Below are 27,202 nucleotides of genomic sequence, written 5' to 3' on the forward strand. Positions count from 1 at the left end.
TTGTTCCTGCTCAAAAACACCAGTTTACACAATCTTTAAAAAGATAAAGGATTTCAGATAATAAGCTTCCATGTGGACAAGCAGCATTAGTGGAGTTGTTTTGGCTTGGCTCTCAAGAGTATCAATCACTTGTCAATTATTTGTGCGTTTCAAAACTGGCTAATAGGCTACCTTTTTAATCCCTGGATAATGTGGTCTGTCTTCCTATGTGTGGGAAGTACAGGGCATGAAAGGGGCATGATTGATTCATTTAAATCCCTAAAGTGAATGTAGCAATCATAGATTGACATACGAGGTCGACCGATTATGATTTTAACGCAGATACCGATTATTGGAGGACCAAAAAAAGCCGATAGCGATTAAAATAGGCCAATTTTTTTTTTATTTGTAATAATGACAATCACAACAATACTGAATTAACACTTATTTTAACTTAATATAATACATCAATAAAAACCCATTTAGCCTCAAATAAATAATGAAACATGTTCAATTTGGTCTAAATAATGCAAAAACAAAGTGTTGGAGAAGAAAGTAAAAACAAAATGTGCCATGTAAAAACGTTCCTTGCTCAGAACATATGAAAGCTGGTGGTTCCTTTTAACATGAGACTTCAATATTCCAAGGTAAGAGGTTTTAGGTTGTAGTTAATATAGTATTTATAGGACTATTTCTCGCTATAACATTTGTATTTCATATACCTTTGACTATTGGATGTTCTTATAAGCACTTTAGTATTGCCAGTGTAACAGTATAGCTTCCTTCCCTCTCCTCGCTCCTACCTGGGCTCAAACCAGGAACACATCGACAACAGCCACACTCGAAGCAGCGTTACCCATCGCTCCACAAAAGCTGCCGCCCTTGCAGAGCAAGGAGAATAACCACTCCAAGTCTCAGAGCGAGTGATGTTTGAAACGCTATTAGAGCACACCCAGCTAACTAGCTAGCCATTTCACATCAGTTACACCAGCCATTAGGCTGATAGGCTTGAAGTCATAAACAGCGCTGTGCTTGCGAAGAGCTGCTGGCAAAACGCATGAAATTGCTGTTTGAATGAATGCTTACGAGCCTGCTGCTGCCTACCATCGCTCAGTCAGACTTATTTATAACATAACACACCGAAATACGAGCCTTTGGTCATTAATATTGTCGAATCCAGAAACTATCAATTCGAAAACAAAGCGTTTATTATTTCAGATAAATACGGAACCGTTGGGTATTTTAATCTAATGGGTGGCATCTAAAGTCTAAATATTCGTGTTACATTGCACAACCTTCAATGTTCTCATAATAACGTAAAATTCTGGCAAATTAGTTCGCAATGAGCCAGGCTGCCCAAACTGTTGCATGTACCCTGACTCTGCGTGCAATAAACGCAAGAGAAATGACACAATTTCACCTGGTTAATATTGCCTGCTAACCTGGATTTCTTTTAGCTAAATATTCATGTTTAAATATATATATACTTCTGTGTATTGATTTTAAGAAAGGCATTGGTGTTTATGGTCAGGTACAGTCGTCCAACGATTGTGCTTTTTTCGCAATTGCGCTTTTGTTAAATCATCCCCCTGCGTTGCATCGATTATATGCAACGCAGGACACGCTAGATAAACTAGTAATATCAACCATGTGTAGTTATAACTAGTGATTATGATTGATTGAATCCCCCGAGCTGACAAGGTGAAAATCTGTCATTCTGCCCCTGAACAAGGCAGTTAACCCACCGTTCCTAGGCTGTCATTGTAAATAAGAATGTGTTCTTAACTGACTTGCCTAGTTAAATAAAAAGGTATAAAAATAATAATTAAATTATACCGATTTCCGATTGTTATGAAAACTTGAAAATCGGCCATTCCGATTAAATCGGTCGACCTCTAACATACACCCACTTTTTCCCCCCACATTTTGTTACAGCTTTATTCTAAAATGTATTAAATACACATTTTCCCTCCTCAAACTACACACAATACCCCATAATGACAAAGCGAAAATGTTTTTTTTTTTTTTTTTTTTGCAGGTTTTTACAAATATCTTATTTACATATGTATTCAGACCGTTTGCTATGAAGCTGAGCTCAGGTACATCCTGTTTCCATTGATCATCCTTTTTTTTTTTTTTCCCATATAATAGGTTTATTATTTTCCAATAAAAAAAAATGAATAAAAAAAGACAGCAATACTAACAATGACATTCATTGTACTGTTGAATGGGATGGCCAATTTAGAGGACAAAACAAAACTTAACTCACACACACAAAATAAAATCCTATTAGGTGGTACATGTATAAGAAGACAGCATATAGTCATTACAAGCAGTGTAGTTAAGCCAAAAATAGATATTGAGTGGAGTACAGCACAGAGTAGCAGCAGATCGTCAACCCAGTTATGAAGCGGGACTAGACCATTTATCCAGTATCGGCTGACATATTTTGTAGAACATTGGACTTCTATTGGAAGTATTGTATCAAATCTTTTCCATATGTATTACATTCCATAAATCCCGTAACCACATTTCAAAAGGTAGGTACAGTCTCCAATTTCCAAAATTGCAATATGAGAGACAGGTTTCCCTTCCTGGTTATTCCCATCAGCTGTACCAAACAGAACGATTAATGGGTCTGGGGGTAGAAGTCTATCAAAGGCTCTAGATAAGTAATCAAAAATGAGAGCCCAATAAACAAACTTTGGACATGTCCAGAATAAGTGGGTCAACGTCCCCTCGTCCTGCTTGCACCTCTCACACAGTGGTGAGATGTCCAGGAATATTTTATGCAGTTTTACTTTTGAGTAATGTAACCTGTGTATCACCTTTAACTGTACAAGGTTGTGTCTGGCATTTACTGAACTGTGGTTTATATTCCTGAGAGCTTCTACCCAGTCCTCATCTGAGATTTCTGAACCAAGTTCTTGTTCCCAAGCCCTTTTAATGGTGTCTGTGGATACCTCTATGTGGGCCTGTAGCACATCATACAGTCTAGAGACCGACCCTTTTGAATGGGGTTTGACAAGGATCAAGCTATCCAATTGTAGCACTTTTTGGCTTCATGCCATACTGTGAGATATGTGTCCTTACGAAATTCCTGATTTGGAGGTATCTGAAAAAATGTGTTGTTGGCATGTTGAACTTTCCCTGTAATTTTTTTAAATGAACTAACTGACCATCTATGTATAGATTACCAATTGTTGTGAGCCCCTTCTCCCTCCACTGTGAAAACACCATATCATCCAATGCAGGGTAGTAAGCATGATTCGGGCAAATATGGCTGACAATGTATACAGTGGGTATGTTAAGAAATTATCTAATCTGTTTCCAGATCCTAAGCGTGTGACAAATGACTGGGTTAGAGTCATAAGTGGATTTTTTCACATATGATGGTGCAGAGTGTGAGGAACGTTGACAGGAGGCCTGGTCAATCAAAAGCCATGAAGGCATATCCTTCTGTCTCATCGCAGGTAAACTTTCCCTCCAGAAAGACACTATGTTCAGATTAGCAGCCCAATAATACAGTTTAAAGTGAGGAAGGCCAAAGCCCCCCTCTATCTTGTACTTGAATAAATGCTCCTTTGAGTTACTATTGAATTCAGTTTCTTCTAGCTTTGTGGTATGAAATTGAGTAGACATTGGAAGAGGTAAAGAAACCTTGGTAGGACAACCATTTTAATAGTGTTTATTCGACCAACCAAGGAGATAGGCAGAGTTTTCCAAAAATCTATATTTTGTTTAAGCTGATATATTTTCATGTCCCAATTCGTTTTCAATAGCTGATCAAGGTCTCGTTACTACAATGCCAAGGCTTCTGAACTTGTCCATCACTGTTCAAAACGGGGTAGAATGCAGAAATTGCATATCCACAGGCCGTGATACTGGCATCAACTCACTTTTTTTGCCAGTTTATCTTGTAGCCAGAGAAGGAGCCAAATGTTTTTATCAAGATACGGGTGGAATAGAAGTTTTAGGCTTGGACAAAAACAAAAGAACATTGTCTGCATATAGGGAAATATTGTGCTGTGTGTCCTTTATTTCAACAGAAGCTATATCGACACATGCCCGAATGCAAGTAGCAAGGGGTTCCATGGCTATAGCGAAGAGAGCAGGTGAAATAAGGCACCCCTGTCGGCACCCCTTGAACAAGCGGAATGACTGCGACATTTCTTGATTGGTTACCACGGACACCATTGGGTGTGCATAAATAATGCTTATCCAATTAATAAATTCCTTTCCAAACCCGAAGTGCTCCAGAACCGACATCATATACTTCCACTCAATCCGATCAAACCCCTTCTCTGCATCAAGAGCTATTACCACTGCCTCAACCTTCTCTGCATCAAGAGCTATTACCACTGCCTCAACCTTATGATCAGGATACATTACGTTGAAAAGGCTTCTCAAATTGTAGTATATACAGTGGGGCAAAAAAGTATTTAGTCAGCCACCAATTGTGCAAGTTCTCCCACTTAAAAAGATGAGGCCTGTAATTTTCATTTTAGGTACACTTCAACTATGACAGGCAAAATGAGGGGGGGGGGGGATCCAGAAAATCACATTGTAGGATTTTTTATGCATTTATTTGCAAATTATGGTGCAAAATAAGTATTTGGTCACCTACAAACAAGCAAGATTTCTGGCTCTCACAGACCTGTAACTTCTTCTTTAAGAGGCTCCTCTGTCCTCCACTCGTTACCTGCATTAATGGCACCTGTTTGACCTTGTTATCAGTATAAAGACACCTGTTCTCAAACAGTCACACTCCAAACTCCACTATGGCCAAGACCAAAGAGCTGTCAAAGGACACCAGAAACAAAATTGTAGACCTGCACCAGGCTGGGAAGACTGAATCTGCAATAGGTAAGCGGCTTGGTTTGAAGAAATCAACTGTGGGAGCAATTATTAGGAAATGAAAGACATACAGGACCACTGATAATCTCCCTCGATCTGAGGCTCCACGCAAGATCTCATCCCGTGGGATCAAAATGATCACGAGAACGGTGAGCAAAAATCCTAGAACCACATGGGGGGACCTGCAAAGTGAATGACCTGCAAAGAGCTGGGACCAAATTAACAAAGCCTACCATCAGTAACATACTACGCCGCAAGGGACTCAAATCCTGCAGTGCCAAACGTGTCCCCCTGTTTAAGCCAGTTCATGTCCAGGCCCGTCTGAAGTTTGTGGGGCGGCAGCGTAGCCTAGTAGTTAGAGCGTTGGACTAGTAACCGGAAGGTTGCGAGTTCAAACCCCCGAACAGGCAGTGTTCCCAGGCAGTCATTGAAAATAGGAATGTGTTCTTAACTGACTTGCCTGGTTAAATAAAGGTAAAAAATAATAATTTTAAAAAAGAGCATTTGGATGATCCAGAAGAAGATTTGGAGAATGTCATATGGTCAGATGAAACCAAAATATAACTTTTTGGTAAAAACTCAACTCTTCATGTTTGGAGGACAAAGAATGCATCCAAAGAACACCATACCTACTGTGAAGCATGGGGGTGGAAACATCATGCTTTGGGGCTGTTTTTCTGCAAAGGGACCAGGACGACTGATCCGTGTAAAGGAAAGAATGAATGGGGCCATGTATCGTGAGATTGGGTGAAAACCTCCTTCTTCCATCAGCAAGGGCATTGAAGATGAAACGTGGCTAGGTCTTTCAGCATGACAATGATCCCAAACACACCGCCCGGGCAATGAAGGAGTGGCTTCGTAAGAAGCATTTCAAGGTCCTGGAGTGGCCTAGCCAGTCTCCAGATCTCAACCCCATAGAAAATCTTTGGAGGGAGTTGAAAGTCCGTGTTGCCCAGCAACAGCCCCAAAACATCACTGCTCTAGAAGAGATCTGCATGGAGGAATGGGCCAAAATTCCAGCAACAGTGTGTGAAAACCTTGTCAAACATTTTCTGTAAGTATTCACCTCTGTCATTGCCAACAAAGGGTATATAACAAAGTATTGAGATAAACTTTTGTTATTGACCAAATACTTATTTTCCACCATAATTTGCAAATAAATTCATTAAAAATCCTACGATGTGATTTTCTGGGGTTTTTTTTCTCATTTTGTCTGTCATAGTTGAAGTGTGCCTATGATGAAAATGACAGGCCTCTCATCTCTTTAAGTGGGAGAACTTGCACAATTGGTGACTGACTAAATACTTTTTTGCCCCACTGTAAGTCCCAATTTCTGATCTTCCAATCAAAAAGACATAGGCCGGAAATTCAAACACATTCCTGGCCTGTATTTGGTCATTTAGCCGGCTGACACAGCCGTTCTGTATCCTCAGCCAGGGAGCTTGCTTGTCAAGAACATATCGGCCTCTTTTGGGTTGTCAAACGTACGTGTTGATCCTTCGACTGTCACCTTAAACCGGGCTGAGAAGAGGAATCCATATCGGATGTTTGCCACCTTGCATTTGTTGCGTACCTCATTATACTCTTTCCGTTGGTTCCTCACCTCCAAGGTAAGATCTGGGTAGAAAGACACCCTGGCTCCATTGTAGTTAAGAGGGAACTTTTGACTAGCCAGCTTGAGGATGAGATCCCTGGTCTGGGGATAGTGCAGCCGTACAATGAATGGCCTTGGTGGCCCGCCCTTGGCCGGCTTCGTTGCCTGAGATCTGTGTGCGCGGTCGATCAGGATTGCCGTTTTGAAGTGTTCACTCACCAGCAATGCCTGTATCAGCTACGAGACAAATTCAGTGGGTTTCCCTTTCTCAGTGTCCTCCTGGATCCCACATATTCGGATGTTCTGGCATCTTGAATGCGACTCGAGCATTTCCAGTCGGGCTTTCAGGGTTTTGTCGTCATTTTTGAACATTGCGCACTTTTTCTCTATGTCCTGTAGCCTGGCCTCGTGATCGACTGTCGTCTGCTCAACCTCATGCACCATTCCTTTAGTTGCTTTCACAGTTTCAGCCAAAGTCCCAATACTCTGAGATATCAGCCAACCTTGTGTCCACCTTCTTGCTTAGTGAGTTTATGGCAGCCAGTATGTCACTTTGAGTAGGCTCCGTGGGGAACTCTTGGAAGCTAGGCTCTTCTGCTAACTCCTCGTGGGTCGGCGACATTAAAATTGGTTCGTTGTCTATCTCATTCAAATGATCTTGTTTAGCGCCCCCTTTTTTGGTGCCTTTTCCCTTTGTCATATTATTCATATTTGTTAGGTCGTGAGAGGTTAAGATAAATACTAAATTGTGTCAAAATAGAGCAGAGCTCTAGCAAAGCACGCTCTCTAGCTCCCCCCCACCCACTGATTCTTGACAAACATAACTTATAAATGCCTCATGAGCTTGATTCAAATTTTGCACACAATGACAACCCAAAGTATAGCTATTTTGGGGGGTTTTGTTTGTAAACGATGTAATTGTAAACAAACACTGTGCGGCCGCAAAACATGGTTAAAACTATAATGTTGATTTCATGAAAGGTCAGAACTTGCATCGATAGCTCGGTCTATGGACATTTGAGTGGTTACATCTCCAGCCACATCCCTCAGATAATTGTCCAAACAGTGTGAATTGTTCGAATTGTATAAGCCCTGGAGCTTCTTCACTACATCATGTTCATTAGGCCAAAACAATGGACAATTTCCGTTTCTTATTAGACAAGTCCAGGTAGTCCTTCCCCGTGTTCATCTGTTTGGTGCCTAATGAACACAACCCTTAGACCCCCCTGCCTGCTCCACCATTCCTAGTATGCCCCGTCCTGGTCAGTACCCACCTGAAGAAGCCCTTGCAGCCCTCGCAGGTCATGGCGTTGAAGTGGAAGCCGGTGGCCTTGTCGCCGCAGACGCCACAGATGCGCGGCATGTTGCGGTTGAACTCATCCGGCCCGACCACTGAGATGCTCACAGCCATGGGCTCCATCACTGCAAACGAGAGACGAGAGAGAGTAGTTGGTGATCAGTGGTCTGGCACAGGTCTTTGTCCTTCCCACGTGTCAGACAGGTTGCATTTGTTGCATCAAATTTTATAGGGACAGGTGTTGGAGAAATTAGCATAAGACAAAAAGAACACCCCCATGACTCTGCCCATTATTGGCTATGTAGTGAGTCAATACGAACACACCATTTGGCCCCGTCAATGAAAAAAACAACAGTGAAGTAATGCACACCAGAGGTAACACGCCTGAAGACTTTTCAATCTCACTCTGCCTCTCATTTCCTTTGACAGCTAAAGACCCTCTGGCATCGTCTGGACAGACCAGAGCAGAATAAATTATATCCTAGTTGCAGCGATTGAAATTAAGTACTGAAGGGCAGTTCTCCTGTCGGACAAGTCAGGAGTATTTTTGGGTTGCCCAATGATTATGATCACTTGCCCGAAAATGTTCTATTTACTGCCTTTCACCTACATGTACAGTGCATTCAGAAAGTATTCAGACACCTTGACTTTCCACACATTTTGTTATGTTACAGCCTTATTCTAAATTGGATTCAATCGTTTTTCCCCCCCTTCACCAATCTGCACACAATACCCCATAATGACAAGGCAAAAACAGATTTTAAAAAACATTTTGCAAACATATATTACAAAAAAAACTGAAATATGACATTTACATAAGTATTCAGACCCTTAACATTCAGTAGATTGTTTAAGCACCTTTGGAAGAGACTACAGCCTCGAGGCTTTTGGGGTATGACTTAGCACACCTGTATTTGGGGAGTTTCTCCCATTTTTTCTCCCATTTTTCTACAGATCCTCTCAAGCTCTGTCAGATCAGATGGGGAGTATTGCTGCACAGCTATTTTTAGGACTCTCCAGAGATGTTTGATCGGGGTCTGGCTGAGCCACTCAAGGATATTGAGACTTGTCCCGAAGCCAATCCCGAGTTCTCAACCAGGTTCATGGGGTAGTCACCTGGAATGAATTTCAATTAACAGGTGTGCCTTGTTAAAAGTTAATTTGTGGAATTTCTTTCCTTCTTAATGAGTATATATATATAAATGTTTTTTTTGGGGGGGGTGTTGATTGATAGACATAGCTAAATCAAAATCAGAACTACCACAGGCCATAACATTATTCATCATTGTACTAGAGAAACCAACAAGGGTTAGCCAAGATTTGAATAATTTAACAGCTGTTATCCATTTCTGCTGACAAAGGCACTGGTTGGTTGGAGCATTTAGTGTGTTTGTCCATGGTTCACGTCAGGGCAAGAGCAGAAAAACAAGTTGTTTTTCCGTTAAATAGTGATGATTGCACGCTTAGCAAGAAGCTGAAAACAATGTATACAGACAAGGGAGCCTCCATTTCTGGAAGGAAACATCAGGTTGTTGCTTGACTGGCTAAAAGTTGCGTAAAGATCAATGCCTAATAAAAAGGCCAGGTTGCCCCAACGCTAGACAAGTCGCACATTGCCAGTCTCACGTTTTTGTGCCAATCACTGAAACATGGGCTCCTGATCACCATCACACCCCAAACACGGAGACCTAAATGGAAACTAGGACTAACATTCCTAATTGTGTAGTAGTGAGCGTGCACTTTCAACATCTGTTGTATTTTGGTTTGCCTTGTAGCTTGGTCTAAATTGTAATTTTGACAAGGATAGAACCAGTTGTCCCATAAAACAATTCTCTCTTTGAACTCTACACAACATGGGGATAATCGCTTTCTTTCTAAACATGATCCACCCACCAACAATGCTGTGCATATAACACAAATCTCAGTCCGGTCAATACCATTTAGGCATTGAGCAGATGCTAACAAGACCCAGTAAATAGACAGCTGTATCAACACGTGAAGCAACAATGCATGCTCTGCAAGTTTCACTGGATGGAAGCATATGTAAAACAATGGAACAAGTACACTATTAAGCTCGACTATTAAGCTACAGAAGTTTCATGTGATCTACCCAGGTCAAGGATCCGCCACCCTTGCTTCGACTGCATCCATGTCCTTGTCTGGTCACACACCCCCTACACTAAAGTGCTGTGACCTTCTTGTCTTTGAGTTCTTGCCATTACAAATCTGATGTTCCAACATAGCCATATGACAGTAAAAGACTTGCCTGCCTGGAGCCTCACTCAGAGAATGAAAAGACTGGTTGCATGTCACATTGCTGTGCAATAGACCTTGCTCCTCAGTGCCTCAGGCACAACTAATAATCAGAATGATTAATTTTGCCACCAGTCACGACACTGAAAGTGCAGATTGTTCCCATTGTCTGTCCCTCCAGACCTGAGAAACATCAACCAACCACCAGTAGCCTCCATAGAAGAGCACAGCTACAGGACATCAAATGAAAGGGAAGAAAGTGTTGACGTTATCTAACCGGGCACTCACACAGAGCAAACGACCCAGAAAACATTAAAGATGGGGGGGCCGTAGGAGAGGGGGCCATGTGAGCCGCGTTAAGTCACTGACGATGTTACTGTGAGCCATCGCTAAGTCGGAACATTTCCCTCCATTTGTTTCCACACAAAAAGGACTGATTGTTTGGTACAAACGTTGGCTTGCTAGATTAAAATCGCTAACCCCTTCTAATATTATGCTTTGTATCATGTAAAGAACAAAACGCCAGAGTCTGGTAATAATTTACTTAAAATGTTTAGGCTTCGTATTTAACTTACTGGAGCAAGTAGAGCTAAGTGCCTTGCTCAAGGGTACATACATTTTTTTGTATCATCTAGTCAGTTCGGAGATCCGAACCAGCAACCTTTTGATTACTGGCCCAACGCTGTGCTACCCTGGATGAGATCGAAAAATTCCACAGATTTAGACACAGGTTACACCCCTTTATGTAATTGGTTTATCCCAGTTAAGGGACGTTAGGCTAATGTTTATGCTAATGATGTCTGTTTGCATTAAATGGCCAATGGAGCCACTTTTATATCAATATCAAATAATTTATTGGTAACGATTATCTTACCATAATAGCTGTCCATTAAAATGGACAAAAATAGATTTTTAGCTATGACTGATTAATTTTGCTATGACTGTCTGGGAGTGGTCTGAGTGGAGAGGGGGAAACTGAAAACTAGCTGTTATTGGCAGAGAGGTTTGGATGTCTGTTATTAGTCTATAAACCAATTTACCACCTGGTGTGGTCACCAGCCAAGCCGAAAATCCTGCCCATGCAAACAGGCTTATTAGAAGGTCCTGTGTAGATTGACTGCACCTTTAACGCAATGAGAATGTGCATGGTTTCTGCCAGGATGGGGCAAGTCCTTACAGGATCCTCAGTCTCCCCATTACTACTATAGCTCTGCCATTGAGACGTTTTGCCCGTGTCAAGGTCATCTTGCTGTAGGCCAAGTAAAGTTTGTTTTTCTGAGCTAAATATTTTTGTCAACTATTTTTTACATCTCTAAATATGTAAAGATACAACTCTGGAGCCAGTCATCACCTGCACTGGCAAATAAATTCCACTTATTTAGCTAATGCAGCTAACGCGCACCCCGTGGGTGCATTGCTCTGATTGGTCTGGGAGACAGCACACTAGTTACACTCTCCAAAAAACATCACGTCAATGCACCATGTTGTGCCTCCTTGTTTTGCATGTTATCAAAGCAACAATCATAGGGGCGAAAGTGAGCTGAAGGGCCCCAACAACAACAAAAAGCAGGTGGGCAGCATCCTATTCTTACCGAGGTTAAGAGCAGGCGAGGGTAAGACAGGGTGAGATGCACACATGTGACAGGTCAGGTGAAAAACACATGGTAGCATACGGTAGGGCTGCATGATTTACACTAAATATCTAATTGTGATTTTTTGGGGGGCCAGATACTGAATTTGAAAGTTTCAAACACTTAGTAATTCCATCAGACATGGTTAAAACAAGTGTCAGGGTAGAGAACATCACTTCTAAAATGAGATCAACAAATTAATACATACTGTGCTAACTGAACACAGAACCAAATGAAACAAATCTTTTCTAACATCGTTATCGGCTGTATATTATTACTACACCTACATATTAACAAACACGTTTGCCCCAATTTCATGGTATCCAACTGGTAGTTAGTCTTGTCCCATCACTGCAACTCCCATACGGACTCGGGAGAGGCAAAGGTCGATTTTCAAACACTTAGTAATACCATTAGACACGGTTAAAACACAACCCAGCCAAGCCGCACTGCTTCTTGACACAATACCCACTTAACACGGAAGCCAACAGCACCAATGTGTTGGAGGGAACACCATACCCTGTCGTTCTCAACTAACATCAAGGCGGTGTCCCGTTCCTGTAGGTTCATGCTCTACAACATCCGCAGAGTACGACCCTGCCTCACACAGGAAGCGGCGCAGGTCCTAATCCAGGCACTTGTCATCTCCCGTCTTGATTACTGCAACTCGCTGTTGGCTGGGCTCCCTGCCTGTGCCATTAAACCCCTACAACTCATCCAGAACGCCGCAGCCCGTCTGGTGTTCAACCTTCCCAAGTTCTCTCACGTCACCCTGCTCCTCCGCTCTCTCCACTGGCTTCCAGTTGAAGCTCGCATCCGCTACAAGACCATGGTGCTTGCCTACGGAGCTGTGAGGGGAACGGCACCTCAGTACCTCCAGGCTCTGATCAGGCCCTACACCCAAACAAGGGCACTGCGTTCATCCACCTCTGGCCTGCTCGCCTCCCTACCACTGAGGAAGTACAGTTCCCGCTCAGCCCAGTCAAAACTGTTCGCTGCTCTGGCCCCCCAATGGTGGAACAAACTCCCTCACGACGCCAGGACAGCGGAGTCAATCACCACCTTCCGGAGACGCCTGAAACCCCACCTCTTCAAGGAATACCTAGGATAGGGTAAGTAATCCTTCTCACCCCCCTAAAAAGATTTAGATGCACTATTGTAAAGTGGCTGTTCCACTGGATGTCATAAGGTGTATGCACCAATTTGTAAGTCGCTCTGGATAAGAGCGTCTGCTAAATGACTTAAATGTAAATGTAAATGTGGGAAATTGCCAAGAAACTGAAGATCTCGTACAATGCTGTGTACTACTCCCTCACACAGAACAGCGCAAATTGGCTCTAACCAGAATAGATTGAGAGGCCCCGGTGAACAACTGCGCAAGAGGACAATTACATTTGAGTGTCTAGTTTGAGAAACAGACACCACACAAGTCCTCAACTGACAGCTTCATTAAATAGTACCTGCAAAAACACTTCAACAGTTTAGAGGAGACTTCTTCGTTTCCTGCCATTTTGAGCCTGTAATCGAACCCACAAATGCTGAAGCTCCAGATATTCAACTACTAAAGGCCAGTTTTATTACTTCTTTAAATCAGAACAACACTTTCCAACTGTGTTAACATGACAGCAAAATGGTTCTAATGATCAATTAGCCTTTTAAAATGATAAACTTGGATTAGCTAACACAACGTGCCATTGGAACAAAGAGGTGGATGGTAGATAAATGGGCTTCTACACACCTATGTAGATATTCCATAAACAAATCAGCCATTTCCAGCTACAACAGTAATTTACAACATTAAATGTCTCCACTGTATTTCTGATCCATTTGATCTTATTTTAAAATGGACAAAAAAAAGGGGGGGGGGGGAGCTTTTCTTTAAAAAACAAGAACATTTGTTTTTTAAAGAACATGCATGTACAGTGGGGCAAAAAAAGTATTGTCAGCCACCAATTGTGCAAGTTCTCCCACTTAAAAAGGAGAGAGGCCTGTAATTTATCATAGGTACACTTCAACTATGACAGACAAAATGAGAAGAAAAAGAATCCAGAAAATCACATTGTAGGATTTTTTATGAATTTATTTGCATATTATGGTGGAAAATAAGTATTTGGTCACCTACAAACAAGTAATATTTCTGGCTCTCACAGACCTGTAACTTCTTCTTTAACCTCTTGGTGTTAGGGGGCAGTATTTTCATTTTGGACAAAAAACATTCCCGTTTTAAACGGGGTATTTTGTCAGGACAAGATGCTAGAATATGCATATAATTGACAGCTTTGGATAGAAAACACTAACGTTTCCAAAACTGTAAAGATATTGTCTGTGAGTATAACAGAACTGATGTTGCTGGCGAAAGCCTGAGAAAAATCCAATCCGGAAGTGCCCCAGGTTTTGAAAGCGCTGCGTTCCAATGAGTCCCTATTCAGCTGTGAATTTACCATCAACGAGTTACGCTTTCTACGTATTCCCCAAGGTGTCTACAGCATTGTGGCGTAGTTTTACGCATTTCTGTTGAAGAATAGCTGTAGGCAGCCACATTGCGCAAGTTGTCACATGGTGGCTCCGAGAGAGATTCTCGTGTAAACTACAGAGGTAGCCATCACTCCAAATCGGTCAGAGTGAAAAACGAATAAACAATATATTATCAAATAGATATTAGAAAAACACCGTGAGGATGGATTCTAAACAACGTTTGCCATGTTTGTCTAATGTTTGAGCTAATTTGGAATATTTTTCAGCGTTGTGGTGACCGCAATTTCCAGGCGATTTCATAGCCAAACGTGAAGAACAAATGTAGCGATTTCGCCTTTTGGGGGGAAAAAATTAACTTTGGCTGGGAGTCTCGTGAGTGAAAACATCCGAAGTTCATCAAAGGTAAACAATTTCATTTGATGCTTTTCTGATTTCCATGACAAGTTTGCCTGCTGCTAGCAAGGCATAATGCTATGCTAGGCTATGATAAACTTACACAAATGCTTGTCTAGCGTTGGCTGTAAAGCATATTTTGAAAATCTGAGATTACAGGGTAATTAACAAAATGCTACGCTGTGTTCCAATATATTTAACTTGTGATTTTCATGAATAGGAAGATATGTCCATTGCCTTATGCTAATTAGTGTCAGATGATAACGGTCCCGTTCACGGGCTGGGCGTCACTACAGGTTAAGAGGCTACTCTGTCCTCCACTCGTTACCTGTATTAATGGCACCTATTTGAACTTGTTATCAGTATAAAAGACCTGTCCACAACCTCAAACAGTCACACTCCAAACTCCACTATGGCCAAGACCAAAGAGCTGTCAAAGGACACCAGAAACAAAATTGTAGACCTGCACCAGGCTGGGAAGACTGAATCTGCAATAGGTAAGCAGCTTAGTTTGAAGAAATCAACTGTGGGAGCAATTATTAGGAAATGGAAGACATAAAAGACCACTGATAATCTCCCTCGATCTGAGGCTCCACGCAAGATCTCATCCCGTGGGATCAAAATGATCACGAGAACGGTGAGCAAAAATCCTAGAACCACACGGGGGGACCTGCAAAGTGAATGACCTGCAAAGAGCTGGGACCAAATTAACAAAGCCTACCATCAGTAACACACTACGCCGCTAGGGACTCAAAGCCTGCAGTGCCAGACGTGTCCCCCTGCTTAAGCCAGTACATGTCAAGGCCCGTCTGAAGTTTGCTAGAGAGCATTTGGATGATCCAGAAGAAGATTTGGAGAATGTAATATGGTCAGATGAAACCAAAATATAACTTTTTGGTAAAAACTCAACTCGTCGTGTTTGGAGGACAAAGAATGCTGAGTTGCATCCAAAGAACACCATACCTACTGTGAAGCATGGGGGTGGAAACATCATGCTTTGGGGCTGTTTTTCTGCAAAGGGACCAGGACGACTGATCCGTGTAAAGGAAAGAATGAATGGGGCCATGTATCGTGAGATTGGGTGAAAACCTCCTTCTTCCATCAGCAAGGGCATTGAAGATGAAACGTGGCTAGGTCTTTCAGCATGACAATGATCCCAAACACACCGCCCGGGCAATGAAGGAGTGGCTTCGTAAGAAGCATTTCAAGGTCCTGGAGTGGCCTAGCCAGTCTCCAGATCTCAACCCCATAGAAAATCTTTGGAGGGAGTTGAAAGTCCGTGTTGCCCAGCAACAGCCCCAAAACATCACTGCTCTAGAAGAGATCTGCATGGAGGAATGGGCCAAAATACCAGCAACAGTGTGTGAAAACCTTGTGAAGACTTACAGAAAACGTTTGACCTCCGTCATTGCCAACAAAGGATATATAAACAAAGTATTGATATTAACTTTTGTTATTGACCAAATACTTATTTTCCACCATAATTTGCAAATAAATTCATTAAAAATCCTACAATGTGATTTTCTGGATTTTTTTTTCTCATTTTGTCTATCATAGTTGAAGTGTACCTATGATGAAAATTACAGGCCTCATCTTTTTAAGTGGGAGAACTTGCACAATTGGTGGCTGACTAAATACTTTTTTGCCCCACTATGTACATACACATATTAGGATCTCTCCCTTTGATCAAGCTTTTATGACATTCCATTCCATTAGCAGATAACATACATTTAAGAGCAAACTAAAAACAGAACTGTAGTCTTCATGGTCTCCAAAACTAGACAGGATGAAGTATGGTAGCTCTGTTCAGACCGGGGTCAAGGTGCATCATCTGTTACCACTAACTAGATGACAGTTGGGACCACAAAATCTAATCTCCCCTCCTGTCCCATCTCCAAAATGAGCTTTCAAAAATGTGCATTCAGCCCATCCTCTATTTGCCATCCCTCATAGTTCAAAGTTCAGAGGAGAACAGCGGTCAGAGGATCGACACAGACATACAAATCAGATTAGCACACAGTAAAAGACAGAGTCTCTCTCTGTGGAAATTATTGACTGAATTCTGATATCCCAGATAAGCACAGAACACAGTTAACAAAAACAGACTGGCACCTAACCTTTAGGATTAAAACTAGCGTGAGACATGTCCAACGGTATAGCCAATTGGGCTGACAGACTATCATAGTGTGTGATAAATTGGAGGGAGATGAACTCCCCTTTAGAGCAGCAAGCCATTTTGTTACTCCTAGTAAGATTGATACGTCAGCCATCTTAGACAGGTTTGACTGACAACATTTGTGGTTCACTTAGGGGTGATTATCAGAATGGGACTAAGGGTTGACATATCAGTCCAGTCCTTTCAAGGCACTAAAATCTGATCCCTCTAGTGGTGTGGGGGCTGTGCTTTGGCAAAGTGGGTGGAGTTATATCCTTCCTGTTTGGCCCTGTCCGGGGGTGTCCTCGGATGGGGCCACAGTGTCTCCTGACCCCTCCTGTCTCAGCCTCCGGTATTAATGCTGCAGTAGTTTGTGTCAGGGGGCTAGGGTCAGTTTGTTATATCTGGAGTACTTCTCCTGTCCTATTCGGTGTCCTGTGTGAATCTAAGTGTGCATTCTCTAATTCTCTCCTTCTCTCTTTCTTTCTCTCTCTCGGAGGACCTGAGCCCTAGGACCATGCCCAAGGACTACCTGACATGATGACTCCTTGCTGTCCCTAGTCCACCTGGCCGTGTTGCTGCTCCAGTTTCAACTGTTCTGCCTTATTATTCGACCATGCTGGTCATTTATGAACATTTGAACATCTTGGCCATGTTCTGTTATAATCTCCACCCGGCACAGCCAGAAGAGGACTGGCCACCCCACATAGCCTGGTTCCTCTCTAGGTTTCTTCCTAGGTTTTGGCCTAACTAGGGAGTTTTTCCTAGCCACCGTGCTTTTACACCTGCATTGCTTGCTGTTTGGGGTTTTAGGCTGTGTTTCTGTACAGCACTTTGAGATATCAGCTGATGTACGAAGGGCTATATAAATAAATTTGATTTGTTGTCTTGCCCATTCACCCTCTGAATGGCACACAGTCCACGTCGCAGGGCTCATCTACACTGATTGAAGTGGATGGTGGATGACACTGATTGAAGTGGATGGTGGATGACATCAATAATGGATAATCGCATTCCCCGGGATTCACCTGGTCAGTCTATCATGGAAAGAGCAGGTGCTCCTAATGTTTTGTACACTGCAGTGAATATGCATGCACATATAACCACATTCAGGCCAACTGCAAATTTACCAAATTCAATTATTTTTCTAGGACATTCCTTTTAAAAATCACCCGTGTCGCCAACCTATAGCTCGGGCTGTTTTTTAAATGAGGACCTGGGGTAGAAAGATTGGGGGAGCATAGATCTTTAAGATCAAATTTTTGTTTTAAACATTGCATCCTAAGAGAAGTTTTTTCATAAGCCAGTTATTATATTGGCTCTACTGATATATTTTGTCTACCATTAGTTTAACCCAGTGTATTTTTATCACCAGCGAGCGTGTCGGAACAATGTGAAATCCTTTACATTCCTAAACTACATTTATAAAGTTAAAATAGTGACAGCAATTTTAATCCTTTAACATCCATTGACACACCCTTGAGTCAATCTAAATAGTATAATACAAATCTGTCAGTTTATACGACAGATATCAGGTTCTTTGCACGGGCCCCGTCTCAATCCACTGCATGTCTGCCATCAGCATCTGCAGTGGAACGTCGACGAGCTGCAGCAGTGTTTGTCAGACCATGAGACATAGGTCTCCTCACGAAAACTTCAGTAGCGTCTGAACAGTTTGGTCTACCAACTAATGACCTCACCATGGAAAGGGAAGACTCGAACAGTGTTCTCCACAAGTGTCACGGGAGTCATCTCCAGGTAACCCATTGGGTTAGGGTTGTGTCCCCGCTAAAAAAAGGGGGGTTAAATGTGTCAACAAAAAATAACAAATCCTGAGCTTTCTTATATCTCCTAGATATAGGACAGACACTTCAAAAACATATTCCTTATTATTTAGTTTTTTGACTGTCTTTTTAGCCATTTATGACCATGTAATTCAATGCGTATCTATGGGCTATAGTACGAAAAGGTCAAATTAAATGTTTTATAAAATAAATACAAAAGAAATTATACATAAAGGAGTCCTAAAATTCAAAATCAAATTCCTAAATAATCCATAATATGACGATCTTAAAACAATTCCATACTGCATGTTAGCTTAGCACCCCCAAAAAAGGCTGAGAATTTTAAATAGGAACGTATACTGTAGTGTGGAACCTAGGACAACTTTTTAACCATTTCTACTGTAGAAATCCTTTATCTTCGCATAGCCCCATACTAAATGTGTTCATATCATTGATTTAAATTCTATTCGTTCCGATTCACATCTGCCAGGAGGGTAGCTATAGTATAACAAGATACGGACTAATAATGTACACCAATCTTAACATCCTAGACCATCATCCTAGACCACAACTTTATTTTATTTATTTTTTAACTTGTTTTTGCTGTTATAACCCCCGTGCAATCCTGTAAAAGTCTGGCAAACCTCATGTGTATAGCATAGAAAAGAGCTCATAAGGCTTGGAGATATTTGGGTTGAAGGACAGGCAGGATGATGTATCGCTGCAGAATGCTGTGGTTGCCATGCTGGTTAAGAATGGCTTGAATTCTAAATAAATCACAGACAGTGTCACCAGCAAAGCACCCCCACACATTCTCCTCCCTGCTTCACGGTGGGAACCACACATGCGGAGATCATCTGTTCACCTACTCTGCGTATCACAAAGACACGGCAGTTGGAACCAAAAATCTCATATTTGGACTAATGTCCATTGCTTGTGTTTCTTGGCCCAAGCAAGTCTCTTCGTCTTATGGTGTCCTTTAGTAGTGGTTTCTTTGCAGCAATTCAAACCTGAAGTCCGATTCACGCAATCTCCTCTGAACAGTTGATGTTGAGATGTGTCAGTTACTTGAACTCTGAAGCATGTATTTGGTCTGTATCTGCATCAGAGGTAACTCTGAGTCTTCCTTCCCTGTGGCGGTCCTCATGAGAGCCAGTTTCATCATAGTGCTTGACGGTTTCTGCGACTGCACTTGAAGAAACTTTCAAAGTTCTTGAAACTTTCTGTATTGACTGACCATGTCTTAAAGTAATGACGGACTGTCGTTTCTCTTTGCTTATTTGAGCTGTTCTTGTCATAATATGGACTTGGTCTATTAGCAATGGGGTAATCTTCTGTATACCACCCATACCTTGTCACAACAGGTGATTGGCTCAAACGCATTAAGGAAAGCAATTCAACAAATGTACTTTTACATTTGGAATGCATTTCAGGTGATTACCTTATGAAGCTGGTTGAGAGAATGCCAAGAGGGTGCAAAGCTGTCAAGGAAAAGCGTGCCTACATTGAAAAAAACTCAAATATATTTTGATTTGTTGAACACTTTTTTTGGTTACTACAGGATTCCATATGTGTTATTTCATAGTGTTGATGTCTTCACTATTATTCTACAATGTAGAAAATAGTAAAAAAAAATAAAAGGAAAAACTTGAGTGAGTAGGTGTCCAGACTTTTGACTGGTACTGTACACAATATTTTATTGCTGGGGGTCTTTTTTCTATAATTTTATTTTTTATTTTTTAAATGTGGAGTAGGTCGTGTAGAACGGTAGGGAAAAATCCAAATGAACAACCACAAAATCCCAATTAATCCTAATTTAAAACTGCAAAATGTGAAGACTGTGCAAGTGGTGTGTAGACTTTCACTAGGCACTGTATGTTAAACAAAACACCTGACAGGAATTTGCCAAAATACAAAAGTAGGCCTATGTCGTAGTAAAGTGATCCTCCTGTGGGGAACAACAATGCCACCTAAACTGGAAAGTCATGTGGGGTCTCTTCATGTCGGACTTCAACCCAAGTGAGAACTCATCTGCTGAGTGGAGATCCAGCAAATATCCATAGAATTCTGTAAATTATGGAATTGCAGTATAGAACCAAAACATCAATGAAACACCCAGCAGGCAGCCACAGTCCATGAACAAATAAACTGGCCTAAAGCAAATGTTGAGCAGCAAAGTCCAGCAATGATAAAAATAAGCTAAGATTTTATTTTGGCCACCATCACTTTTCCTTGAAGAGTCACATGCCCATTAAAACCCAAGAAGCTAGGCACTTACATTCCAGCACGAGAAGGGCTCACTAAGCATTCAGCGAGTGGAGCTGTCAATGAGCACTCACCATGCTCACCGCTCATAGCTCACCGAGTAGTCTTTGTTGGGCGACAGCTTGTGTTCACACATTCATTGGCTGGGAATCTAAAACAGGCTTGTTTAATAGCCCAATGCACAAACAAGATAAGCTCCCAAAGAAACTGCTGAAGAGACCAAGCGTAAAAATAAATCTGCTGAAATAAAAAAGGTAGAGCACCTCACATAGGTTGTCTTGTGGTTTCTGCCTAAAACTATACTGAACAAAAATATAAACATGTAAAGTGTTGGTCCCATGTTTCATGAGCTGAAAGAAAAAGATCCCAGAGACTATCTATACATACAAACAGCTTATTTCTCTCAAATTCTGCACCAAAATGTGCATACATCCTCATCAGTGAGCATTTCTCATTTGCCAAGATGTGGCATATTAAGAAGTGTCATTACACAGGTGCCCCTTGTGCTGGGAGCAATAAAAGCACACTAAAATGTGCAGTTGTCACACAACACAATGCCCAAGATGCCTCAAGTTAGAGTAGACTGCAATTGGCATGCTGACTGCAGGAATGTCCACCAGAGCTGTTGCCAGATAATTTAATGTTCATTTCTCTACCATAAGCCGCATAGAAAAAAATAGTTTGAGAATTTGGCAGTACGTCCAACCGGCCTCACAACCACAGATCATGCATATGGCGTCGTGTGGGCGAGCGGTTTGCTTAAGTTAACGTTGTGAACAGAGTGCCCCATTGTGGAGGTGGGGTTATGGTATGGACAGGCATAAGCAATGGACAACAAACCTCATTGCATTTTGTCGATGGCAATTTGAATGCACAGAGATACCATGACGAGATCCTGAGTCCCATTGTCGTGCTATTCATCTGCCGCAATCACCTCATGTATCAGCATGATAATGCACGGCCACATGTTGCAAGGATCTGTACATAATTACTGGAAGCTGAAAATGTCTCTGTTCTTCCATGGCCTGCATACTCAACAGACATGTCACCCACTGAGCATGTTTGGGATGCTCTGGATTGACGTGTACAACAGGGTGTTCCAGTTCCCGCCAATATCCAGCAACTTCGCACAGCCAATGAAGAGTAGAACAACATTCCACAGGCCACAATCAACAGCCTGATCAACTCTATGCGAAGGAGATGTGTCGCACTACATGAGGCAAATGGTGGTCACACCAGATATGAACTGGTTATCTGATCCATGGCCCTAACTTATTTTTGTAAAGGCATCTGTGACAAACTGATGCATATGTGTATTCCCAGTCAAATTAAATTAATTAGATTAGGGCCTAATGAATTCATTTGAATTGATATGAACTCTAACTCAGTAAAATCTTTGAAACTGTTGCATGTTTATATTTCTGTTCCGTATACTATAAAGATAGTCTTGATAAGCCAGTCTTGATAAGCCAGTCAGATTTCGGCAAACGGGGTAAGATACAGCAGCACTGACCTGAGCAACTCAGAGAGGGGTCTGTGGATCCATTTCCTCAATTAGAAAATACAGACAGGCTCCAGTCAATACCCCAAGGTCAGAGAGAAAATCCCTGTCTTCTCCTCTCTCCCTCGTCCTCGTTTTAGTGGCTTTCTTATTCACCCTCACCCGCTCTCCTTCTTTACCCTCAGCTGCAGTAATGTCTCAGTCTATACCTGTTCAATAGTGAAGCCAGAGGGGTTAGTGGTGATAGCTAATGTTTAACATACTCATGTGGTCAGCAGGGCAAACTCCAGAACTGGCATGGAGAAAAGAGAGCGGCCCACTTTTACCCCCAACATAGGAGACTAGCATGAGAAATGTGCTAATAACATAGGAAGACCGTACAAATGTATGCTCATAAAACTACCATGTAATTCCATTAATCTAAATAAATGGCCATTGGCAAAGGAAGGCTAGGTAGTGAAATTGCAACAGTTAAGCGACAAGCCTTTAAATCAAGAGTAGGTACTTGACTTAACTAAAAAGGAAGGTTTATATCTTATTACAGCACAATAGTAGAAAAACAAAACGGATTATGGAAAGTGTAGGGGAGTGCACACCATCTCAAGACAGACGGGGCAGAGGATGAGCACTTCAAAAGATACAATCAGGTGATGAGTCTCTTATAAACGTACTTGGAAAACTCCCCAACGTCACATTCTCTGGACAGCACAAAGACCTCAACTTTGTCTAATGGGGTGGACCCAACAAGAACATTGAGGTTTACTTGGTTTAAAAGGGGGAACAGATTTAGATCGGAGCTTTGCACTCAACCAAAACTTCACTTTAAGCCAAAAAAGGCACCAAGCCAAACAAACATTAGCATGCTGAAATAAAATGTGTTTAATATGGCAGTAATAGCCCTATAGACAACTTGATGAGATGTATGATTAAGAACACATTCATCTTCACTTCAGCCACTCAAAAAGGTAGACCCCGTGATAGGATGTAGATGCAGAAAGTAAACAGCATAGTGGGTCAATTTCCGCAACTGAGAGCGTTGAAGAGTGAGGCTCAACTTCTCCACTGTTTTGGTCCTGTGGCTACCACACTGAAGAGTGTGAAGCAAACCCCATGTTGCAGATACTGTGAGAGTGTAGACTTGCATCTTGCTCAGCTCAACTAGCCTGACCGATTTATCAGTAGACCAACATAATAAAACACAGAATATGATAGCCTTTTATGGATGCATTTGTCTGCGTTTAATCCACCAAAAAATAACCTACATAAAGATGTAGAAAACGCTGTCTTTAGAATTTAAAAGAAATTGCATTACATTTTTCCTGAAGAGCGCGCTCTTTAAATGGCTATAAACACATCGTCTTGGCACGCTACAGTAAGACTGACACTACCATCGAACACAACTACACCAGTCAGATAGTGATGGGAAGTTTGGCTCTTTTTACTGACTGATCTGAGACGCCTTCAGTCAAAATAACATCTTTCGACTAATCTCGCTAATTTGAGAAAGTAATGCACATAGCATGGAGGACCCCTTACTGGCGAACAATGAACTGAATACTCGAAAGAGTCATGATTCTACAAGCCTCTCATTCACAATAAGCAGAGAGGAATAGGCGAAGCTAGTGCTTTCATTCTCGCCAAAATATTTTGTACATAAACTTGTCGCCTGCCTTCCCGCCAACGACTCCCATTGTTAGGGTGGAGACATGACCATCTCATCATTATATACATATCTCTGCCATAAAGGGCTTATTGGAGCTGTCATGTGACTGAGACTGAAAAGTGTCATTTAAAAACAACGTACATTTGTTGATTACTGGGTCTAGTAGTGGCAGCAACTGGACTGCATTGTGAACGACTTTTGGCGGAATGCATTGCTCGCCAGCAGGTCAGACAAACGACTAAAATGAACAAGTCACTCAGAAAAAACGAATTAGGATTCTCGATTCAGTAAAGAGAGCCATTCAAAAATAATGAATTGTTTGCTTAATGCACATCACCACAGTCGAAGAGGAGTGAACTACTGCAAACGCACTGATGGTGCTTCTAGTGCCGATAGAAGTTTGACAGCTCAACAGTGCCAAAAATGTCCACTGGCTATATACAGTTACGTGAAGTGTCATGGTAGGGTGTGGGGTGTCGTAGCAAACCATGGATGCTATGCCCAAATGTAAAAGCAAGTGCCGTGCGAAACGTTAATCTCCGTGGTAACATTGACTACAGCCCTTTATTGAAGGCCGCAAAATATGGTGCGTTAAATTTTATCTTTGCGTGGGGTATTCCTCAAGCTCTGTCATTTAAATATTTTTCAGAGAAAAAAAAACATAGCAGGTTACAAAATAGCACTTTGAAGCAACATTTTGGTGTATGGATTGTCACTTGTCAGGGACTGGTCCAAATTCACGTTTCAACACCGCCATTTCCATGACGAGTGCTTGACGCTGTTTACCGAGGGTTAGTGCTATCTGGGAACCTTGGGACGTCCCTACACTTAAACCCTACCCTAACCATTTAAAAAAAGTTAACTTCAAATGGGGTAAGATTTCTGCCCTGCTAGGGCTTCCCCAATTTCACTGTAAGTGCCGTTATTGTGAAGTTGAAATGTCTAGGAGCAACAACGGTTTAGCCGCAAAGTGGTAGGCCACACAAGCTCACAGAATTGAAATGCTGAGTGCTGAAGCGTTGTTGCTGAAGCCTGTCTGTCCTCAGTTGCAACACTCACTACAGAGTTCCAAACTCGCCTCTGGAAGCAACGTCAGCTTCATAATAAAAAGACAATTTCAAACCTTGCTTACATTTATGTTTTAGTCAAATATAACATCTGTTTGGGATTCTTGCAGTCTACAAAATATTTGTAATTGTGTTCCGGCCCCCTGACCACCAAGCTCAAGAATAACAAAAATACAAAAACATCAGCCCGTGGCTGAATCTAGTTGATGATCCCTGCATTATAGGGAATGGAATGGGCTGGCTTACCGGGTCCTCCATATTATATCGCACCTGGGGAAAAAAACTTTTCCGATAGCATTTCTTTGGAATACAGATCTTTTTATGTAATAACTCGAAAAATACAAAAATGAGGTGCAACTTTGCATTGGGACTTTGATGCATATTCTAATGCAATCCATGTTACGTTTATGCTACCTACCCTTCAAGAATTTCCCTTCATTGCATCTTTGTAGGTAATTGAACAATTACTAAATTGGTTGAATTTCATTAAGCATAACAAAATGTACCAAATTTGAGTCTTGAACTGTTGTAGGGCATGATATGCACCATCTGCTGTACATTGCATGTAGGGGCCTAGTTACAGTGCCTTCATAGAGTATTCATACCCCTTGACATTTTGCACATTTTGTTGTGATATAGCCTGAATTCAACATTTTATTTTTCCCCATAATGACAAAGTGCAAACATCTGAGAATCTTTTGCAAATGTATTGAAAATTAAATACAGAAATGTAATTTCCATAAGTATTTACACCTCGGAGTCAATACATGTTAGAATCACTTCTGACAGCGATTACAGCTGTGAGTATTTCTGGGTAAGTCTCCAAGAGCTTTGTACACCTGGATTGTACAATATTTGCCCATTATTATTTTCAGCATTCTTCAAGCTCTGTCAAATTGGTTATTGATCATTACTAAAAAAACATTTAAGTCTCACCATATACTTTCAAGCAGATAAGTCAAAATTTTTACTCAGCAATTCACAGGAACATACCCCGCCTTTGTGGTAAGCATCTCCAGCTTAGATGTGTCCATGTGTTTTAAGTTATTGTTTTAAGTTAAGGTGAAGTCATCTCAGCGTCTGGTGGAAAGCAGACAACATTTTTACATTATAGTAATTTAGCAGACACCTTACAGGGGCAATTAGGGTTAAGTGCCTTGCTCAAGGGCAGAGATTTCTCACCAAGTTGTATCGGGGATTTGAACCAGCAACCTTTTGGTTACTGGCCCAATGCTCTTAACCGCTAGGCTACCTGCCACTAGCAAGGTTTTCCTCTAGGATTTTGCCTGCACATACCCTTTATTTTTCACCCTGAAAAACTACATTACTTAATGATTGCAAGTTACACACATAACATGATGCAAACACCACCATTCTTGAAAATATGGAGAGTAGTACTCAGTAATTGTGTTGTATTGGTATTCGGGACAAAAAGTTAATTGCTTTGCCACATTTATTTGCATTATTACGTCAGTTCCGTGTTGCAAACAGGATACATGTTTTGGAATATTTTGATTCTGAATAGCAGTGGTTCAAACGTTTTATTGTCCCGTACCCCTTCAAACATTCAACCCCCAGTTGTGTAATCCTCCTAGAACCAGGGTCAGTGGACTCAAATGTTTTACCATCATTGTAAGCCTTCCACACACACACACACACACACACACACAAAAAACAATACATTTATTAAACATGAGAATGAGAAGAGTTGTCGTCACAATCCAGCTCGTGGGAAGTGACAAAGAGCTCTTATTGGACCAAGGCAAATAATAATAAATAATTTTGCTCTTTATTTAGCCATCTTACATATAAAACTTGAGTTATTCACAATTTTTGATGACCAAATAACCACAGGTTAATGATGCTTAAAGGATGCACATTAATCTGTATTGTAGAGTCTCAGTCTTAAATCTTTCTCCACACAGTCTGTGCCTGTATTTAGCTAGTGAGGGCCATGTATCCACTCTCACATAGGTACGTGGTTGCAAAGGAAATCAGTGTCTAAACAGCGTGATTTGTCAAGGCAGGATACTCTGATCGCAGCCCAATCCAGAAATCTGGCAGTGGCTTCTGATTAAATCCAATTTTTTTCAGAACCGCTTGTTGCAATTTCAATGAGGCTCTCTTGTTCAGATTTTGGTAAGTGGACTGGAGGCAGGGCAAGAAAGGGCAAATCCAGTTGTTTGTGTCATCCGTTTCGTGAAAGTGCCTGCGTAATTGCACACCCAACTCACTCAGGTGCTTCGCTATATCACATTTGGCATTATCCGTAAGCTTGATTCATTTGC

At 41.6% G+C, this 27,202-nt stretch overlaps 1 protein-coding gene across 4 annotated transcripts in view; it reads right to left on the reverse strand.

Moving 5' to 3' along the window:
* Nucleotides 1-27,202, reverse strand: part of LOC118372250 (vitamin D3 receptor A-like) — an 81,587-nt gene that overhangs the window by 29,746 nt on the left and 24,639 nt on the right. For 3 of the 4 annotated variants that reach the window (XM_035758064.2, XM_052482174.1, XM_035758063.2), the window contains one exon: nt 7,705-7,852. In XM_035758064.2, coding sequence (XP_035613957.1) covers nt 7,705-7,850 — 146 coding nt within the window. In that variant the 5' untranslated portion in view covers nt 7,851-7,852. Of the gene's footprint in view, nt 1-7,704; nt 7,853-22,196; nt 22,364-27,202 lie in introns of those variants that run through there. The other variant, XM_035758065.2, reaches the window with a different exon arrangement.

This window comes from Oncorhynchus keta, chromosome 27, assembly GCF_023373465.1.
Source record: "Oncorhynchus keta strain PuntledgeMale-10-30-2019 chromosome 27, Oket_V2, whole genome shotgun sequence".
NCBI lineage: Eukaryota > Metazoa > Chordata > Actinopteri > Salmoniformes > Salmonidae > Oncorhynchus > Oncorhynchus keta.